This window comes from Neoarius graeffei, chromosome 9 (assembly GCF_027579695.1).
Source record: "Neoarius graeffei isolate fNeoGra1 chromosome 9, fNeoGra1.pri, whole genome shotgun sequence".
Classification (NCBI taxonomy): Eukaryota; Metazoa; Chordata; class Actinopteri; order Siluriformes; family Ariidae; genus Neoarius; species Neoarius graeffei.
In genome coordinates, this window is record NC_083577.1 from 37,021,038 (window position 1) to 37,041,939 (window position 20,902).

A 20,902-nucleotide genomic window follows, 5' to 3' on the forward strand; every position below is an offset into this window, starting at 1 on the left:
ATCTGTAATCAGAAGCGTCAGAATAGGCATGAGTCTTGCTTCTCCTTATCTGCTTGATGAAACAGATCTCATGCTGCTCTGTTCTGAGGCTATATGTCTGATGGAATGGGGAAAACCTTACATTGTGAAATGTAAACATTTTTACTCTATTTAGACAAATTCTGTTATGGATGGTGAGATGTGCTGAGTAGGATCCAAGAGCGGAACACAAACCAGTAAATCCAATAATAAAAAAAGATTTAATCGGAGTAAAAAATAAACCAAAAATAATCCAGAAAAAGCTAGGGACAAAAAAAAAATGAGCCAGGCAAGGACAAAAAACGCTAGCATAAAAAATAGTCTAGACAAAAAAACTTGAGACAAAAACGTAGCACAACAAACATGAAAAAAAGACAAAAACGTAATGCAAAAAACTGTGACAAGAAACAGGCAAAACAGAGAGCAAAATCCAAGAAGCAATAATGGTACAGAGACGACGTGAAAAACCAACGAGACATTCTGGCAAAGTCCCCTTCTGAGAACGGCCTTTTTATACACAGCAGAGCAAACCAGGAAGTGAAAGCCAGCAAGATGGAAGTCCCGTCCCGGATCCGGATTAGCGCTGAACTGGGAGATAATAAATCTCCAGAGTGGAAGTCCAGGGCGGAGCATGACAAATTCTTTACCATTTCGCAGAGTACCTCATTTATAAACACTTGAAAGACTGAATGGGCTTTAACCAGACCCTAAGGCATTACCATATATTCATAGTGGCCCAAAGCAGTGAGGAATGTTGTCTTCCACTCGACCCCCAATCAGATTATAAGTACTGTGCAAGTCACCTTTAGTAAAAATGTTGCTCCACGTACACTATATTGCCAAAAGTATTTGCTCACCTGCCTTGACTCACATATGAGCTTAAGTGACATCCCATTCCTAATCCATAAGGGTTCAATATGACGTCGGTCCACCCTTTGCAGCTAGAACAGCTTCAACTCTTCTGGGAAGGCTGTCCACAAGGTTTAGGAGTGTGTTTATGGGAATTTTTGACCATTCTTCCAGAAGCGCATTTGTGAGGTCACACACTGATGTTGGACGAGAAGGCCTGGCTCTCAGTCTCCGCTCTAATTCATCCCAAAGGTGTTCTATCGGGTTGAGGTCAGGACTCTGTGCAGGCCAGTCAAGTTCATCCACACCAGACTCTGTCATCCATGTCTTTATGGACCTTGCTTTGTGCACTGGTGCACAGTCATGTTGGAAGAGGAAAGGGCCAGCTCCAAACTGTAAAAACAGTCTGCATGCCTAGGTGCTTGATTTTATACACCTGTGGCCATGGAAGTGATTGGAACACCTGATTCCGATAATTTGGATGGGTGAGCAAATACTTTTGGCAATATAGTGTACTTGTTCCATGACTGATACTACTAGTGAAAGGGGGTATCGGTACAACTATGACTATAATCTATGTAGGGTCTCAGTCCTCTATCTTTTTCCCCCCCACAAAGAAGAACTGGAGTTGCAGGATAGGTGGCGGTAGAGGGATAAATAAAGCCCAACTTTATAGCCTCATGGATATACTCTTCCATGGCTCTTCTGTGAATAAGCAAAAAGGACATCTTTTAGGCATCTTTAGGCAGACCCACTGCTTTTACGATTTTGCTTATGAAAATGGCTCCTTACCCAATGTGATATTTGCAGAATGTCAAGTCAAGCCAAGGTTAGATATGACTAAACTAAAACCTTTCCACATGTTTTACTAAAATATATTTATGTTTTCTTAAAATAGAGATACAGGAATATGTTTGATTTTTTTTATTTAAAAAAAGGGTCTTTTTTTTTTTTTTTGCTGTTCAGAATTCAACCAGACTGCTACAAATGTTATGTATCAGATTTAAATTGAACTGTATTTTGTTTCCTCCTGCAACCTGTCCTTCACATCACATTTTCAGATTAACCCCTTCAATGCCCTTGGACAAGTCATGTACGTCATGAAATCTTTTACTGCTGTGCCTTATGACGTACGCTACTCATCATAAACACCTCCTTGTGTATATCTTACATGGCACATTACTTTTACTTCACAGTGGTATATTACCAAGAGTTGGCCTAGTGGTTAGTGTGTCCACCTCTTAGTCAGGAGATCATGAGTTCTATTCAAGGTTGGGTCATACCAAAGACAATCATAAAAATGGTACCCATTTACATGGTGTTTTCGAGTACTAGTAATTCATGTTTATGGACAGGTTCTCATTGAGAAGACCCCTTTTTTTGTTTTTTGATGTTTTTGATTACTAAAGTTATTTTTTACTCTACAACAGTGTTTTTTGTGATTTTTCTATACAAATATTAAAAATATAAACTTCTGAACAAGTTAGAGAAAGATTATTAAAATATCCCAATTTTGACCTATTTTTGTCCTATATGCCCAGCACATTACAATTAATTATGGGTGGCAGCCAAGGGGTTAATACCATTGAGAACATACAGTCCTACATTCAAGTTTTCTAGGTCTTTCTCTTAATTTTTTGTGTTTCTGTCTATTTTTGTTGTTCCTATGAAGTGCACTTTGACTTGACTTGCATGTTATTAACAACTTTTCTTCTTCCTTCAGAATTCGATAATGAGAAGCACAAGGGACTGTCATTGGACAAACTTTACAAGAAGCCTCCAAAAAAGTCTGGTAAATTAGAAACCAGTGAGTAACCAAAATTACAATCTGTCTCACATTTTTCTATGTAGGAGCCTGAGAGGTAATGTTGGAATTCTAACTTTGGGCTGAATATACAAAATGTTATATTGACATTTTGCACAGACTGTACTCTGTGCTGCCGCAATTCTACCAATTTGCATCAGTGTTGTAGTCGAGTCACTAAACCTCGAGTCTGAGTCCAGTCTTGAGTCCCCAGTGTTCAAGTCCGAGTCAAGTCCAAGTCATTAAAGAAAATGTCGAGTCCACCTTTGATCCGAGATGAGTCTGAGTCGCGTCCGAGAACAAGACTCCAACCGCACCATTTGATGGTGGCTGTTGCTGCCTTTATGTGAAACCGTCTACGGCACGTGTGTGAGAGTCCGCTTGGTGCACATGCTGTCTGAAGAGCGCCCGAGAGTCTATCTGATGCACATGCCAAAGCGCACAGGTGTGATACTCTTGCACGAAATTCGTACAAAAATTAATATAGATATAAATATCTTACGCCAAATTATTATGGCATGTTATGAAAAATAAAGAAAAATCCAAGTCCTTGTCTCCAATTTATGAGTCCGAATGCAGTTAATGTACAAGTCCGAGTCCAAGTCCAAGTCATCAGTGCTCAAGTTCAAGTCAACTCACGAGTCCTTAAAATTAGGGCACGAATCAGACTCGAGTCTGAGTCCTGGACTCAAGTACTACAAGCCTGATTTGCATAGAGCAGGACTTTTTAAAGTGTGGGGCGCACCTCCCCTAGGCTGTGCCAGAGTTCTTCGGGGGGGCGCAACGTGAGGAAAAATAAACCAGAATAAGTTACTATTGCGGACATTTAGCGAACTTCAGCTAGCCTTTGCCAGAGACAAAATGGATCGATTTTTAGTACCTAAAGCTACAGTGAGTGAGGAGACAGAGTCTGGGCCAAGCAAAAAAAGAAGGAAGTATGACCACCATTATTTAAAGTAGTTCTAGAATTTTAGAACCCACTATTGATGAAAATGTAGTATAAGGGTATATATTCAATGTATGCAAATTAAAAATAAAAAATGTCCCCATCAAAGGGGTGTATTTGAGCGACAAAACCGAGCTTCTGGGAAGCATTTCCTAGAAATCCCAGTCGGGAGTCATGTGACCGATGACGTAATAAATTGACCAGGATGGCAGCATCCAGTATAAACACAAGCGAAATGAGTGAATCAGACAGCGATTATTCAGACGAAATTGCGTCTGAAGACGAAAGTGAATCGTGTTCCAGTCGAGGTGAGTCGATGCACAAAATTTTTTCTACTAAATCAGAGGTCTGGGCCGAAATGTGCGTCGTGATCGGCAGTATATTTGGGGCGAACCGATGGCGTTCAAGCGGCCTTTCGAACAACACGGAAATTACTGCAGCTGTCAAAGTCTGCTTTGTGTGCGTTCGGAGCTTGGGGAGAAGAAAAATGCGGGCCTGAATGGGGACAGTCACGGCTGTATCGTAGAAGTGCAAAGCAGGAACTCGTCCAGGGATCGTCTAGTTCTTGTTTAGTTATAGAACCCTTTAATTGTCCTAAAGGTTCGGGAAGCTCGTTCAAAGCGCGCCTCAAGATTCTCCCATGGACTATAAAAACCACTTTTCCCTTTACACTCACCAGCATAAATATGTGCACTAGCCTTCAACTAGCACCAGTCTGCCCTCGTCCGCTTTACTTGCCGGTTCCACTCAGCGAGATAGTATCCATTATTCTTATCAGGATCAGGGAACTGATGCAGAGATACTCCGTTTTTGTTGGTTTTAGAACAGCTGTACGCGACACACTTTTTTACCATTCTTTAAATTCGTTTCTTAAGACAAGGATTTTTTAAGATGTTACCACACTGACTGGCCAGCGGGAGTTTTCCCAGTGGGCCGGTGGTTCAGTGTGGGCCGGCGGAGAAAAAAAAAAAAAAACAGTTGCGCGCTGGCCTTTAATATGATAAGCAATGTTAACAGTTTCTTAACTGTTAACATTGCTTATCATATTAAAGGCCAGCGCACAACTGTAATAAGCAATGTTAACTGTAATAAGCAATGTTAACAGTTTCTTAAAGAAACTGTTAACATTGCTTATCATATTAAAGGCCAGCGCCCAACTTTTTTTTTTTTCTCCGCCGGCCCACACTGAACCACTGGCCCACCGGGAAAACTCCCGCTACTCCCGATGGCCAGTCCGTGAGTTTGATAAACTTCTGCCTTCTTCAAAACAGTCACCAGATGTCGAGTGGTGACGTGCCTTATCAGCTGATGTTACTCTAAGGAGGCGTGAATGTCCCGCCCAATTTGACAGGTAGTTCATGCCTCCTGCTGTCAGGTACTGTCAAGGTAACATCTTAAAAAAATCCTTGTCTTAAGAAACGAATTTAAAGAATAGTTTCAATAGGTAGACATAATGAATTTTCACTACACACTTTTTTACCATCGTATACAGTGGAAATAATCCGTAGATCCGCGAATTGTCACTCACAGTCACAGTATGTACAGGCAGTGAGCTGTCTAGCTTGTCAATTTACTACGTCATCGGTCACGTGATCGCGGCGCGATGTTTTGCTCGTGGGCTATCGCAGAAAATCCTCTATAAAATCATTACGGATGAACATTTTTTAGTGATTTTTTTTGTAATATACTACAAATATTAGTATTCATCATTACATGCAAAGGCGATTTTCAAATTCTAGAACTACTTTAAAGTTTGGATTTTCATGGACTGGATCTGAAGATGCTCCACTGCCACAGTGTGTTGTCTGCCAAGAGGTGCTAGCTAATGATGCTATGAGATGTTTAAAATGTGTAAAACAAGATGTTTTAAAAAAAAAGCACAGATGTTTAAAATGGGGCGGCACGGTGGTGTAGTGGTTAGCGCTGTCGCCTCACAGCAAGAAGGTCCTGGGTTCGAGCCCCGGGGCCGGCGAGGGCCTTTCTGTGTGGAGTTTGCATGTTCTCCCCGTGTCCGCATGGGTTTCCTCCGGGTGCTCCGGTTTCCCCCACAGTCCAAAGACATGCAGGTTAGGTTAACTGGTGACTCTAAATTGACCGTAGGTGTGAATGTGAGTGTGAATGGTTGTCTGTGTCTATGTGTCAGCCCTGTGATGACCTGGCGACTTGTCCAGGGTGTACCCCGCCTTTCGCCCGTAGTCAGCTGGGATAGGCTCCAGCTTGCCTGCGACCCTGTAGAACAGGATAAAGCGGCTAGAGATAATGAGATGAGATGTTTAAAATGTGTAAAAAAAAAAAGATGTTTTAAAAAAGCACAGATGTTTAAAATGTGTAAAAAAAGATGTTTTAAAAAGCACAGATGTTTAAAATGTGTAAAAAAAGATGTTTTAATAAAGCTCATATGTTTTAAAATGTGTAAAAAAAAAGATGCTTTCAAAAAGCACAGATGTTTAAAATGTGTAAAAGAAAAAAAATGTGTACAACAACCATTTTTTAAAATACGAATGGAACATTAAGTATAGCAACAACAAAAATTGTAAGGGGGGCGCTGTTGTTTATTTGCTCTCTGAGGGGGGGCTGACTCTCCCACACTTTGAAAACCCCTGGCATAGAGCACTAACGAGCATGCTAGATATCCCCCCATGAGAGACTGCTGCTTGCACATCGGACATTCAAGCTAATTCCAGGCCAAAGAAACTATTTATGCACCATTCAAGAAAGGATTTCCAGTGTCATAAAACCATGACACATAGTTTACAGGAAAAACATGTACAATCGCTAATGCTACACTAAACTTTTCCCTTATTTTGCTATTTCTTTATACTCCTCATTAGAGGAAATATTGTAAATGAAGTATGAAAACGGCTTTTTAATTCTTCTCCTCTGTTACTATCATTGATAAAATCAGGGCAAAAAACCCTGAACTATATAGACAAAAAAAAAATTAAACTGTAACATAGCGGTCCACTCAAAACTAAAGCCAACAAGAACACCATGGCCAATGCTTATCGATCACAACCCATTAGACAGAGTTTGGACACTGTTGTGTTATGTTACGTGATCTGTAGACAGGATTGTTTTGAGTAATTGTTTAGTTTGGAAACACTACTATGCTCATGGGCTGGTCACTGACCACAAAACCTTGATTTTGAGGACACTGCCCTGATAGCAAGTTAGAACTCTACAGCTATAGAGCATGCACTAATCATTTCCCGGAACATCTTTTATTCTTAATTCATTGTAATTTTGCCAAAAACACACTTTATGAAATTTTCTCACACATGCTTCTATGGATACTCTTGGCTATTTCTATTTCTCTGTAAAGGTATGGTGAGGAACTATAGCCTAATTATGTTTTAATGGTGCTGTTTGTAATTTTTAGAGTACTCAGCTGCCTACAAGGTGGATTTCATTTGCCGAGTCTATGTTGAATGTGCATATAGTATGTTGCCTATTAGGAAATAGGGTCAAGGTAAAAAGTTATTTTGGTGTGGGGGCAGAGGACGTGAACATAAATAATATTGGGATTATTATAGGTCTAGAACCACTTTTAAACTTTACAAAATGTGCCTTTACATTGCATTTGGTGGAAGCACTCTTTCATTGTTTCAATTCATCTAACCCTCACCAAGTGTCATGCTTCCCCCCCCCCCCCCCCCCCCCCCCCCCCCCCCGATTTTCCTGATGTTTTGGACCTGCTATTCAACTTTACTGATGTCCAGATTTTCCACTGTGTGGTTTCTGGAATTAAAGAGTAACCACAGATTTTGTTTTTCAGAATCAAACAAAATCAAGATGCAGTCAAACCAGGTGGACAAAGATGAGGATAAGGGTAAAACTCACTATGTGTTTAGTTACAAATTTAAACTTTTAAAGGTGACCATTTAACTTAAGGATGTAGTTGCAAATAATGGTTTTGTGAAGTTTGACTGATAACAAATGTTTTTTTTTTCTTTATGATGCATCAGATAAAGTAATTGATCCAAAGCTGGTGGATACTCTACCAATTCTGAAACCTTCACCTGCTCCTCCTACCACAGAAATCTATCAAACACCAACACCAACAACCACACCATTTTTTGCCTCTAATGGTATGAAGCCAAAATAGCTTTGTAGTCATTATATTCATTACCTCCGCCAAGGAGGTTATGTTTTTGGTAGCGCTGGTTTGTTGGTTTGTTTGTTGGTTTGTCTGTTAACAACATTACGGAAAAAGTAATGAACGGATTGCTCTGAAATTTTTTTCCAGAGGTGTGACTGGGCACAAGTAACAATCCATTAAATTTTGGCGGTGATCCGGATCACCTTCTGGATCCCGGATTTTTTTAAAGGATTAATTTTTTCCCCATTGAAATGAATGGGCGCGTGATGCAAAAAACCAGATTTTTCCTTCTGTAGGCCAAACTGTAAGGTGTAAAGTCATGAAACTTGGTACACTGATAGAGGAGTGGACCCTGATTGATTTCATCAAGTTTCATGTTGGTACATCTCGCGCTCTAGCGCCACCAACTGATCACAGTCTTATATACGTTCATGCACGTAACTTTTGATCCGTATGTCCGATTTTCATAAGTCTGGTGCCATTGGAATCCTTGGAGCTAGACAATTCCAAAGCACCCTATGACGTCATTCTCCGCCTAATTAGATTTTCCGCCATTTTGAATTTTGTCCAAAGTGAAGGTAGAGTGACCCTGGCCGCAGGTTTTGTCCGATCATCACGAAACTTGGCACACATGATCTGCAGTCCATGCCTAATGAATGATATTCGTTTCGCTCTCATATGTCGAAGCGTTCGCCCGTGGCAGCCAATCAAAATCGATGGCAAAGCCACCAAACAGGGAGTGAGCTCATATCACGGAAATGCTTTGACTTATCAAGACCATATTTAGTGGCATGACTTTGGACACCATCCAAACTACCCTCATCAAATATGGTGTCATTTGGCCACTAGGGGGCGTCACAATTAGCAAAAATGTATTTTGGCTCATATCTCAGAAACGCTTTGACGTATCAAGAAAATATTTGTTGAGATGACTTTCGGCACCAGTTCATGTATCCTCATCAAATTTGGTGTCATTTGGCCACTAGGGGCGCCACAATGAGCAAAAACGTGTTTAGGGTCATATCTTTTTACGGATTTAGAATTACATCTACATTTTCATGTTAGTGATGCTCTGGGATGTCCCTGTAAAGAACCTAGCCAGCCTGTCATCTCCGTATGAGAATCCGCTTTGTGTCTTGGCCAAACTTTCGCGTGTTGACACAAAACTTGTCGTGTGGGCGTGCGGTCGCCTCTCTTGCCGGGTCGCCATGGCGGCGCACCTGAGCAAGCACACTTTTGCATTTTCTCTGGAAATGCATTCTAGTTATTATTATTAACTCCGCCAAGGAGGTTATGTTTTCGGTAGCATTGGTTTGTTTGTTTGTTTGTTTGTTTGTTTGTTTGTTTGTTTGTTTGTTTGTTTGTTTGTTTGTTGGTTGGTTGGTTGGTTGGTTGGTTGGTTGGTACGGTTTGTCTGTTAGCAACATTACGGAAAAAGTAATGAACGGATTGCTCTGAAATTTTTTCCAGAGGTGTGACTGGGCACAAGTAACAGTCCATTAAATTTTGACGGTGATCCGGATCACCTTGGATCCCGGATTTTTTTAAAGGATTCTTGGCGGAGGTCTGCACACTCCGAGTGCTTTTCTAGTTTTGTAAGCCATGATTGTGATGATAACACAATGGAGAGTGCTAGTGTGACAAATAGTTTGTTGTGGAGCACATTAATGCTATTCTTTTTTGATACAGAGTTCAAAAAACACGTAAAATACATTTAAAACAAAATATAAATATACTTAAACACAGAATCCTATCACAATCACAAGTCAAATGTTCTGAGTTCTGAGTTTTTCTTCTCATCATCTTTATTCTTATCTTTCTCTTTGTGGCTTGTAACTCACAGGTAGCTGGTATAACATGGGTGACAACTCCTCTGTATTCAGTCCTTTTCCTGTCTCAGAAGTGGACTCAACGGGAAAGAAACGCTTTGTAGGTAAGCCAATGTGCTCTCAGCACACCTAAGCCATTTGGGCCAGTAATCAGTCCTCTTGATTAAAATATTTATCTATGTTTATCCTGCAATGGAACAAAAACTTTGTCAAGATTTGAAAAAGTAAATGATTACAATATAAGAGTGATTCCACGCTTATGGGTACTGAAATGGGGACATGAACTTATTCACCTAAAACCATTTCTTTTTTTACCATCAGGTCACAAAACATGTAATCTTTAATGAATGATATGTTAAAAGATAACTTTAATTTTCTGAGATGTAATAAAAACATATTTATATGCCAAAGTCAAGCCTATGAGTTCCAAAATGATGTCTGTTACATTACTTCTGTTACGATTGTCCATCTCGCGTCTGTTACAAATTAATTACAATCTAGCTATATACCATGTTAATCTTATTGAAAGAATGTGTATGTTTATTCTACTACACATGTTTATTAATTATATTTGCTAAAACATCACCTTCCTATGTTTCAAAAAGTAATTCTACATTGTTAAAATTGAGAATATATATGTCCACAACACTTCTGTTACGTTCTGACTTTGGCATATAAATATGCTTTTATTACATCTCAGAAAATTAAAGTTATCTTTTAACATATCATTCATTAAAGATTACATGTTTTGTGACCTGATGGTAAAAAAAAGAAATGGTTTTAGGTGAATTTTTAAAAATAAGTTCATGTCCCCATTTCAGTACCCATAAGCGTGGAATCACTCATAAAAAAAATGATTAACTGTGTCCTGATCTGTCTGGAGTATATATCTTCAGCCTACCCAAACTTCAGTGATGTCTATGGTTGTAGTAACTGGATCTGATCTTATGTTCTCTGTGTCTGCAGCACCTCATGTGATCTATCAGATAGACAAGTCTCCAGAGCAGCCATGTTCTGTCACTCACTCTCTCAGCTTCTTTCCTGATGAGGAAAATGGGGTAACAAACATCACAGGCCCACCCAAGACTCCTCCCACCAACCTCACTGTGGTTACTGTGGAGGGATGTCCCTCATTCGTCATAATTGATTGGGAGAAAACAGACAATGAGACAAAAGGTGAACTGGACATTTATTTAATACATGTTTAATTTGCCCTGGATAGATTGGTTAGCTATTGATAGCAAGTTAACAATTTGAAAAGTTAAGAGCAGTACAGGTGCATCTCAAAAAATTTTAATTTCGTGAAAAAGTTCATTTTTTTCATAATTTAATTCAAAAAGGTAAACTTTCACATATTCTATATTCATTACATATAAAGTGAAATATTTAAATCCTTTTTTGTTTTAATTTTGATGATTATGGCTTATAGCGGGGCGGCACGGTGGTGTAGTGGTTAGCGCTGTCGCCTCACAACAAGAAGGTCCTGGGTTCGAGCCCCGTGGCCGGCGAGGGCCTTTCTGTGTGGAGTTTGCATGTTCTCCCCGTGTCCGCGTGGGTTTCCTCCGGGTGCTCCGGTTTCCCCCACAGTCCAAAGACATGCAGGTTAGGTTAACTGGTGACTCTAAATTGACCGTAGGTGTGAATGTGAGTGTGAATGGTTGTCTGTGTCTATGTGTCAGCCCTGTGATGACCTGGCAACTTGTCCAGGGTGTACCCCGCCTTTCGCCCGTAGTCAGCTGGGATAGGCTCCAGCTTGCCTGCGACCCTGTAGAAGGATAAAGTGGCTAGAGATAATGAGATGAGATGAGATGGCTTATAGCTCATGAAAATCAGAAATCCAGTATCTCAAATGATTAGAATATTTCCTAAGATCAATCAAAAAAAGGATTTACAGTACAGAAATATTTAACTTCTGAAAAGTACTGTATGTTCATTTACCCACTCAATACTTGGTTGAGGCTCCTTTACCACAAATTACTGCATCAATGCGGCGTGGCATGGAGGTGATCAGCCTGTGGCACTGCTGAAGTGTTATTGAAGCCCAGGTTGCTTTGATAGTGGCCTTCAGCTCATCTGTATTTTTGGGTCGGGTGTTTCTCATCTTCCTCTTGACAATAGCCTATAAATTCTCTATGGGGTTCAGGTCAGGCAAGTTGGCTGGCCAATCAAGCACAGTAATATCATGGTCAGCAAACCATTTGGTAGTAGTTTTGGCACTGTGAGCAGGTGCTAAGTCCTGCTGGAAAAGGAAATCGGCATCTCCATAAAGCTTGTCAGCAGATGGAAGCATGAAGTGCTCTAAAATCTCCTGATAGGTGGCTGCATTGACTTTGGACTTGATAAAACACAGTGGACCAACACTAGCAGATGACATGGCACCCAAATCATCACAGACTGCGGAAACTTCACACTGGACTTCAAATACCTCAGATTCTGTGCCTCTCCGCTCTTCCTCCAGACTCTAGGACCTTGATTTCCAAATGAAATGCAAAATATACTTTCATATTAAAAAAGGACTTTGAACCACATGTTGCATGTACTAAACTAGACCGAGACATACACAGTATTTATACTGTGTGAATAGTAATTTACTCAAACTGAAATATTCTAATATTTTGAGGTTTTTTTGTGCTGTAGGCCATAATTATCAAAATTAAAATAGAAAATTGCTTGAAACAGTTTAGTTTACATGTAATTAGTCTAGAATATATTACATTTTCACTTTCTTAAATAACCAATGGAAATTATGGAACTTTTTCACGATATTCTAATTTTTTGAGATGCACTTGCAATGAGTTTTTTAGTGACATTTTACATTCAGGTATATGAAACTAAAATTAATTATTGAACTGAACTGCTTAATGTTAACAAATTTAACCCTTTCAGACACAAGGGAAAATGCTATGGAACTTCATGCTGTGGAACTTCATGTGTACAATTGTACACATAATGTCCGAAGGGAATAAATAAAGTATAACTTATAAGTAATGTTAATAAAGTAACAAAATAAATTTACTTCTGTGTGAACTGATGGTTTTTAAATGATAAATAAATAAACAATATGTTTATTCCAACAAGGACTAAAAAGAAGTCACATATAGTAGCATCAACGAAGTTACAGTTTTAAGTTGCTAAATACCGTTGAGAATAATAGTTGTAAATTCATACACACACATTAATTTGACCAACTTTGAAATCTTTCATTTCTGTGGGGTGTTGTAGACTTAATATTAGTTCATTAATTGATACAAGAGTTGATTCACTTAGTAACATTATTTACGATTTATTGATGCCATTGAAGTTTATGGTGCACAGAAAATAATAATAAGATAAGATTATTTATTGTCACTGTACAGAAAACATACAATGAAATTCACATGCACTCGAGTACTGGACTCAAATATTAAATAAATAAATGTTTCCATTCATTCAGTTTGTATGTTATCTTATCACTTTGAATATTATCTTATCTGAAAATAATGTTGGTTTAATGCGCTTTAATGGAAAGTGTTACTGTTTTTTTCTTTGCAAATGCATGGTAATCACCTCACTTTACATTTCTATGTCAATAATCTATGGTACAAATCTGGGCTTTATACCAATATATATATAAAGTTCATAGGGTTTTTTATGCTAATAGACCTAGTTGGAGATTTATAAAAAGCTCAATCCATCCTTCCTTTTTTCCCCCCATGAATACAGTAACTCCACCATTACACTACTACAAGGAAAAGGCTGAACAAATAAAACTAATTCTTGACATAATGATTTGATTCGCAGAATATGAGGTCACATCCTCTGTTATCAGTCCAAATGGACATGCCGTATCTGTCGTAACGACCAATCAGACACATACAGCTGTGGAGAACCTGAAACCAGAGAGCAGGTACACACACTGAACACTTGATTGTGTCTGTCTGTCACCAACTCATAGAATATTTCACTATACCACAGATTCTTCATTCTTCTCATGCTTTTTTTTTTTTTTAAGTTATGAGTTCACAGTGACACCTAAGAACGAGCTTGGTTCAGGACCTTCCAGTGAGCCAGTATCCTTCAGCACTGAGTCAGGTATGAAAAATAGCCTGGAACCCTCATTACTTCATCTATTATCCATACTCTCATTTAGCATAGGTCCTTTAGCCAAAGCCTCACTCTCCAAGTCAAACCACAAAACCGCACTGAGGTTTATGAATTCGCTACAAATCCTTCAAGGCAAAGTATTTGATTGCAAGCTTAATTGCACCAGATGTGTTTCTATTCAACATGCCATACTCCACTGCAATCCAGGTTAAAGTCCTGTGTTTATTTTAACACCATCCGATGCTGGATGTTCTGATTTAGTGGTGACCAATCAACTGTGAGTCAAGACTTCTGTTTAAATCTTATGGGGAAAGGGAATATGAAACAAGATGGAAATTTAGAGGATGGCTTGCAAGTTTCTAAGCATGCACCACATCCGAGTATTTATTATTGTGATGAGTTTGTACACTAAGGTTTACATTTCATCCAAAATGATTTACAAGTGAGATACAGTCTAATCCAAGCACAGACCTGAGCAGCTGAGGATTCCTAAAAATAGCTCTCTGTCCCACAACTTTCTGAATACTACAAGGGAACCTTTGTACAAAAGCTTTCAAGAACTATGGGACTCTCAAGAAAGGTCTTCCTATGCAGCAAATAGATCAGCAATACTCATATCAATTTAATTTAGCACAGTGAAACTAAGGACGGCACGGTGGTGTAGTGGTTAGCGCTGTCGCCTCACAGCAAGAAGGTCCGGGTTCGAGCCCCGTGGCCGGCGAGGGCCTTTCTGTGCGGAGTTTGCATGTTCTCCCTGTGTCCGCGTGGGTTTCCTCCGGGTGCTCCGGTTTCCCCCACAGTCCAAAGACATGCAGGTTAGGTTAACTGGTGACTCTAAATTGACCGTAGGTGTGAATGTGAGTGTGAATGGTTGTCTGTGTCTATGTGTCAGCCCTGTGATGACCTGGTGACTTGTCCAGGGTGTACTCCTGCCCGTAGTCAGCTGGGATAGGCTCCAGCTTGCCTGCGACCCTGTAGAACAGGATGAAGCGGCTAGAGATAATGAGATGAGATGAGATAATGAGATGAGATGAGACAGTGAAAATAAAAAAATTTTTAAAAAAAGATTTGTCACAACCAACAAGGTGGCATAGCATGTATTTGATATTACCATGTAATTATGTTGATATTTCTAGTTTGGTCAAACTGTGCCCAATTTCTAAACAAACAAACAAACAAATAAATAAATAAATAAAGTCTATAAACAGTTTATGTCTAAGACTCATCCTTGTTTCAGTGGATAATCTCACTGGCATGTTGTAGATTTGTACTTTCCAAACACTCCTTTTGTGATCATACAGACTTTCCCGTGCTCATTCCAGGATCCTTACTTACAAAAACGTATTACTGTTTATTACAATGACTGTATACAGTATATAGTTGGATGTCCCAGGGATTCATAAGTGAAGCCAAAATGTCTCTGAGGCCCTCTAGTGACAAGTTTTAACCTCATTCATGGAAATTGTGAATATTAATGAATGCAAAAAGAGGCAAACTGACATAATCCCAAATTATTTTTGGTGATAGTGTTGTCATTTTTACAAATTCAGTTGACCTTGATATCTCCTTCAATCAGGCTTGTAGAACTCGAGTCCAGGACTGGGACTCGAGTCCGACTCGTGCCCTAATTTTAAGGACTCATGACTTGACTTGGACTTGAGCACTGATGACTCGGACTTGGACTCGGACTCGTGCATTAACTGCATTCAGACTCGTAAATTGGAGATGAGGACTCAGATTTTTTTCTTTATTTTTTGTAACATGCCATGATAATTTGGCATAAGATATTTATATCTACATTAATTTTTATACTAATTTCCTGCAAGAGAATGCACATTCACCTGTTCATACGTCATGTTCAGGAACAAACTAACGTTAACGGCGCTAAAATGTCTGGAGAGAAGCCCCTAGGATTGTCCACTTTGCTTATACAGACTTCTCGTGCAGTGGGAAAAAATGCACTGCTACAGTATGTGTTCCATATGTAGAAGAACTATCGAGGAGACGACGGTGTGTCATTTGTGTCAGACTCGACTCAGATCAATAGTGGACTGAACTCGGACTCGACTTGAAATTTTCTTTAATGACTTGGACTTGTCCCAACAGCCAGCCGCTGTGTCCGGGGATCAGGTCGTCGAGGCCCCTGCCTTCGACTGCCACCCAATCCACATTGCACCAGTCCCCTACTGCTACCTCTGTGGGTGGTGAACCCACAGGAGGTCGGGCCCACGTCACCTCTTCGGGCTGAGCCCGGCCGGGCCCCATGGGCAAAGGCCCGGCCACCAAGCGCTCGCATACGAGCCCCAACCCCGGGCCTGGCTCCAGGGTGGGGCCCCGGCTGCGTCATCCCGGGCGACGTCACGGTCCTCGGATTTTTCTCCATAGGGGTTTTGGTGAGGAGTGGAGGAGTTTAAGTATCTCGGGATCTTGTTCACGAGTGAGGGAAGGATGGAGCGTGAGATCGACAGGCGGATCGGTGCAGCCTCCGCAGTGATGCGGTCGCTTTACCGGTCCGTTGTGGTGAAGAAGGAGCTGAGCCAAAAGGCGAAGCTCTCAATTTACCGGTCGATCTACGTTCCGACTCTCACCTATGGTCATGAGCTTTGGGTAATGACCGAAAGGACAAGATCGCGGATACAAGCGGCCGAAATGAGTTTCCTTCGCAGGGTGGCTGGGCGCTCCCTTAGAGATAGGGTGAGAAGCACAGTCACTCGGGAGGAGCTCGGAGTAGAGCCGCTGCTCCTCCACATCAAGAGGAATCAGCTGAGGTGGCTCGGGCATCTTTTTCGGATGCCTCCTGGACGCCTCCCTGGGGAGGTGTTCCAGGCATGTCCCCCCGGGAGGAGGCCCCGGGGAAGACCCAGGACACGCTGGAGGGACTGTCTTTCGGCTGGCCTGGGAACGCCTCGGTGTTCTTCCCGAGGAGCTGGCCGAGGTGTCTGGGGAAAGGGAAGTTTGGGCTTCCCTGCTTAGACTGCTGCCTCCGCGACCCGGTCCCGGATAAAGCGGAAGAAGACGAGACGAGACGAGACTTGGACTTGACTCGGACTTGAACACTGGGGACTCGAGACTGGACTCGGACTCGAGGTTTAGTGACTCGACTACAACACTGCCTTCAATACATTCCTTACAAATGTGTAAATGTGTTTTATAGGAGTTATTTGATGACAAAAAGATACGGTTGATGAGGTGATTGACAGTTTTGGGAGTCTTATAAATGCACACACTTTCCAAGACATACCTGAAGCTCTTACTGCAATGAAAACCCAGTGAATTTCATTTAACATCTTTAAAATTTTGTAGATATATGGTGTTGACAGGGGTGGCACAGTGGTGTAGTGGTTAGCGCTGTCGCCTCATAGCAAGAAGGTCCAGGGTTTGAGTCCAGCAGCCGGTGAGGGCCTTTCTGTGTGGAGTTTGCATGTTCTCCCCGTGTCCGTGTGGGTTTCCTCCGGGTGCTCTGGTTTCCCCCACAGTCCAAAGACATGCAGGTTAGGCTAATTGGTGGCTCTAAATTGACCATAGATATGAATGGTTGTTTGTCTCTGTGTCAGCCCTGCTGTGTCTCGCCCGTAATCAGCTGGGATAGGCTCCAGCTTGCCTGCGACCCTGTAAAACAGGATAAGCGGCCATGGATGGGGTTGACAGATCTGACAGTTCTCATGATGTCTTGTTCTTCAATTAATTGTTGCAACCAGGGCAGGAATTTCACGAGGGTCATGGCCCTCGTGCCCTCTCAATTTGGCCTTGTGCCCTTGGAATAAAATATCTGCCGTAAGGCCACAGTGGCCTTGATGCCTTGCGGTTTTGCGGTTTTGTAGTCTACTTCGTGACTGCCAATAGGCTTTAACATCACCTGCGTCTACTGAGAAAAAAAATACTTCTTTTGATGACATTCTGGATTCTTATTGGGCAACTCATCAGTGGTGGCTCGGACTCGAGCCTGGCATGAACCGCTCCGACGTGCTATAATGACACCAATCTATCACCAGCCAACCAGGAGACTTAATCAAACACATCCCCCGCCCACTTGTGTCCGCGTCTGAGACGTTGAATTTTCACAGAAGGAGGGAAGAAGTTGACTGAGGTAAGACTGTGTGATAAATTAACGAACGAATAAGATAGGAATTTCAACATATAGGGCTTAAGTTTGTTACCGTTAAATAAGCATTGCTTGTACAGTAACGTTATGTCGTTACAACGTTGACCCACTTTTAACATGCCGAGTACCGACTGTAGCCGGTAACAAATGCTAATTAGCTTGCTGTCAAGTTTTTCCTTTGTCAAGCTTTAAGCGTAAGGTCATGGATGTTACTACTGCTTGTTCCTGCCATAATATGATACGTGATATGTGCTGTTGTCTGTTCATAGCCACTTTTTTAATCTATGCAGTTAGCATTGTTTTGTTACTGGTATTGTATGTTTCTTTTTGCTGTTTAACCGAAGTGTAACTGCTGCCATCTTGACGAGCTCACCATCGCAAGAGATTTTATCTCATTGTTAAAAACAGAAAAATGCAGGCATATTGTGCAAGGAGCATGCAAAGTGCAAAGACCTTAAATTGCTCTGTGTAAATTAGAAAATGGCGCAACTTCCTCTGTAGCTGTCAACAGACAAGCACAGACTTGTCTTGAGTTTTGAGCCAATCACAACAGGGCAGCACTGTGGCCTGAGGTAAAACAGGATAGTTTAAGTTTGTTTAAATAACAAAAATGAGTACACCCAATGACTGTCTCATATACTCTTCATATACTCATACTGTTTAAGTAATGCAATAAAACTAATCTTTAGAAGTGGTATTTACTCAAACTGTTTGCATAGAATGAACTTTCTGGTTAACAGTGTAATAGTGTCGCAGTGTTCTGCAAATCTGCAATTTAATATTTCTGATCTTGAGACATGAAAGTGCTATTTTAAAAAAATAAAAGGTCAGAAATGTTTTCTTTGTCATCTATTTAGTTCATTTTATTTCCTCAATAATTTTCCTGGGCGGCACGGTGGTGTAGTGGTTAGTGCTGTCGCCTCACAGCAAGAAGATCCTGGGTTCGAGCCCCGTGGCCGGCAAGGGCCTTTCTGTGCAGAGTTTGCATGTTCTCCCCGTGTCCGCGTGGGTTTCCTCCGTGTCCTCCGGTTTCCCCCACAGTCCAAAGACATGCAGGTTAGGTTAACTGGTGACTCTAAATTGACCGTAGGTGTGAATGGTTGTCTGTGTCTATGTGTCAGCCCTGTGATGACCTGGCGACTTGTCCAGGGTGTACCCTGCCTTTTGCCCGTAGTCAGCTGGGATAGGCTCCAGCTTGCTTGCGACCCTGTAGAACAGGATAAAGCAGCTAGAGATAATGAGATGAGATGAGATAATTTTCCTTGATTGAGAACTCGGTCTGGGCTCTTATGGGTTAATCAGTAGCCTGCATGCTAGTATTTATTCCATTTACAGTCAAATATTTTGATGTACTCCAGGCTCAATTTTCATTAATCAAAAATCTGCGTAGTAGTACAGTCTGAAGATGCTCTTGCACATTCGGTGTCAATTGAACAAAAATTATGGGAGGATATAGGTTTAATAAGTTTTACAGTTTTTGAAGTGAGTGATGGATTGATAAGTTTAGATGTGTTCAATATTTTCTTATCTTCAGACATAATAGTGTAGGAGATGTTTCTTTACCTGCTTGATAGTTTCGACTGAGACTCCAATCTTCCTCAGAAGAGTCATTAGTCCTTAAATTAAATTCATTATAGACGTGAACTTAAAATCATTTTTTTTATTTTTTATGGCCTTGGTGCCCTGGCTTTTGGCCTTCGTGCCCTCAAAAAATTGACAGCACAAAAGGCCAAGTGGCCTTGCCCCTAAAATGACGAAATTCCAGGCCTGGTTGCAACACATCTTCAGTGCACAGTTTTTGCCCAGTATATTGTTCATGTTGATATCTAAGCTATCTAGTTGTACTAATATCATAACTAGCAACCCGATGTTAATGAATGAAGAGATGGCATAAACCAAAGCAGAACAACCAAACCATAAGAGCGCACGACTATATTCATATGGGTACCATGTCCATCACCAGTATGGGTGGGTGAGAGGCAGACTGTCTGACTGGTTGTATACTGTATACTGTGTGTGACAATGTCTATTATTAAAAGTGCTATATAAATAAAATTAAATTGAATAGAATTAAACTAAATTGTTAGTGATACTTACTTGACCCTCTGTTGATACTCTCCTGCTATTAGCTTTTATGCAAAAGTAGCGTATGTGTTTTTAGCTTAAAGTGGCACACAGAGCACATGTCTGTATTTGTTAGATTAACCCATTACCTTTGCCCACCCTGAAATGAATGTAATTAGCCTAGTTTTTTGGCTCTCTTTTCCCCTTGCTGCTTAGATCCACAGGGTCTGTCCAAGTGCCAGCAGCTAACAGAAACCACATGACTCAACTGATAAATTACAAGGCTTTGGTCTTGATGAAAAACAGAACATCACTCCAGTCTTAGCATATGTAAAGCTTTTATATAGTTAAATGTCATGATATATACACCTGTGTCATTTCAAGTGGAAGTGTGAGCAAATGCAGGCATCTAGTTGGGACCACAAGCATGATGTAATTAACCAGAGCTCTATTTATCAAATACAGGAGAGTGGTGATTCACTGAAAGTATGTATGTGAAAAAAAATTAAAAAAAAAAGAGAGAGAAAGACCATGTATCATGCACAAATCATTCAAGCATGGCAGCTCAAATGTATTTCAAACAGCTTTACTGCATTTTATCCACACAATGATATGGTATGGAAATAATATTATATTATGTAATATTTCTGGCATTAACATGCTCTTGTTCCCTTGCAGCGGACCCTCGGGTGAGTGAAATCCCAAGTGGTAAATATCTCCTGACATTTTTAAATTACTAGCACTTCTGTTTTAATTGTTCAGTTTAAAATTTGATTTTTGTGCTTTTGGAGAATGAAATGAATAGTTGTGGTGAGTTGTATATACACTCACTGAGCCCTTTATTAGCAGCGTTATACTAAGACTGGGTAGGGCCCCTCTTTGCTCTCAAAAAAGCATGGATTCCACAAGATTTTGAAAACATTCTTTCCATGTAGACATAACTGCATCACACAGTTCCTGCAGCTTTTTCAGGCGCACATTCATACTGCGAATCTGCCATTCCACCACATCTCAAAGGTGTTCTACTGGATTCAGATAGAGTGACTGGGAAGACCACTGAAGAACACTGAACTCATTGTTCATGAAACCAATTTGAGATGGCTTTTAC

At 40.7% G+C, this 20,902-nt stretch overlaps 1 protein-coding gene across 4 annotated transcripts in view; it reads left to right on the forward strand.

Annotated features, from left to right (window-relative positions):
• LOC132891639 (target of Nesh-SH3) overlaps positions 1–20,902 on the forward strand; it is a 60,950-nt gene that overhangs the window by 34,016 nt on the left and 6,032 nt on the right. For all 4 annotated transcript variants that reach the window (XM_060929418.1, XM_060929417.1, XM_060929420.1 and 1 more), the window contains 8 exons: positions 2,591–2,674; positions 7,393–7,446; positions 7,583–7,705; positions 9,560–9,649; positions 10,512–10,721; positions 13,326–13,431; positions 13,537–13,616; positions 20,473–20,502. In XM_060929418.1, the coding sequence (XP_060785401.1) occupies positions 2,591–2,674; positions 7,393–7,446; positions 7,583–7,705; positions 9,560–9,649; positions 10,512–10,721; positions 13,326–13,431; positions 13,537–13,616; positions 20,473–20,502 (777 nt within the window). The remainder of the gene's footprint in view (positions 1–2,590; positions 2,675–7,392; positions 7,447–7,582; positions 7,706–9,559; positions 9,650–10,511; positions 10,722–13,325; positions 13,432–13,536; positions 13,617–20,472; positions 20,503–20,902) is intronic.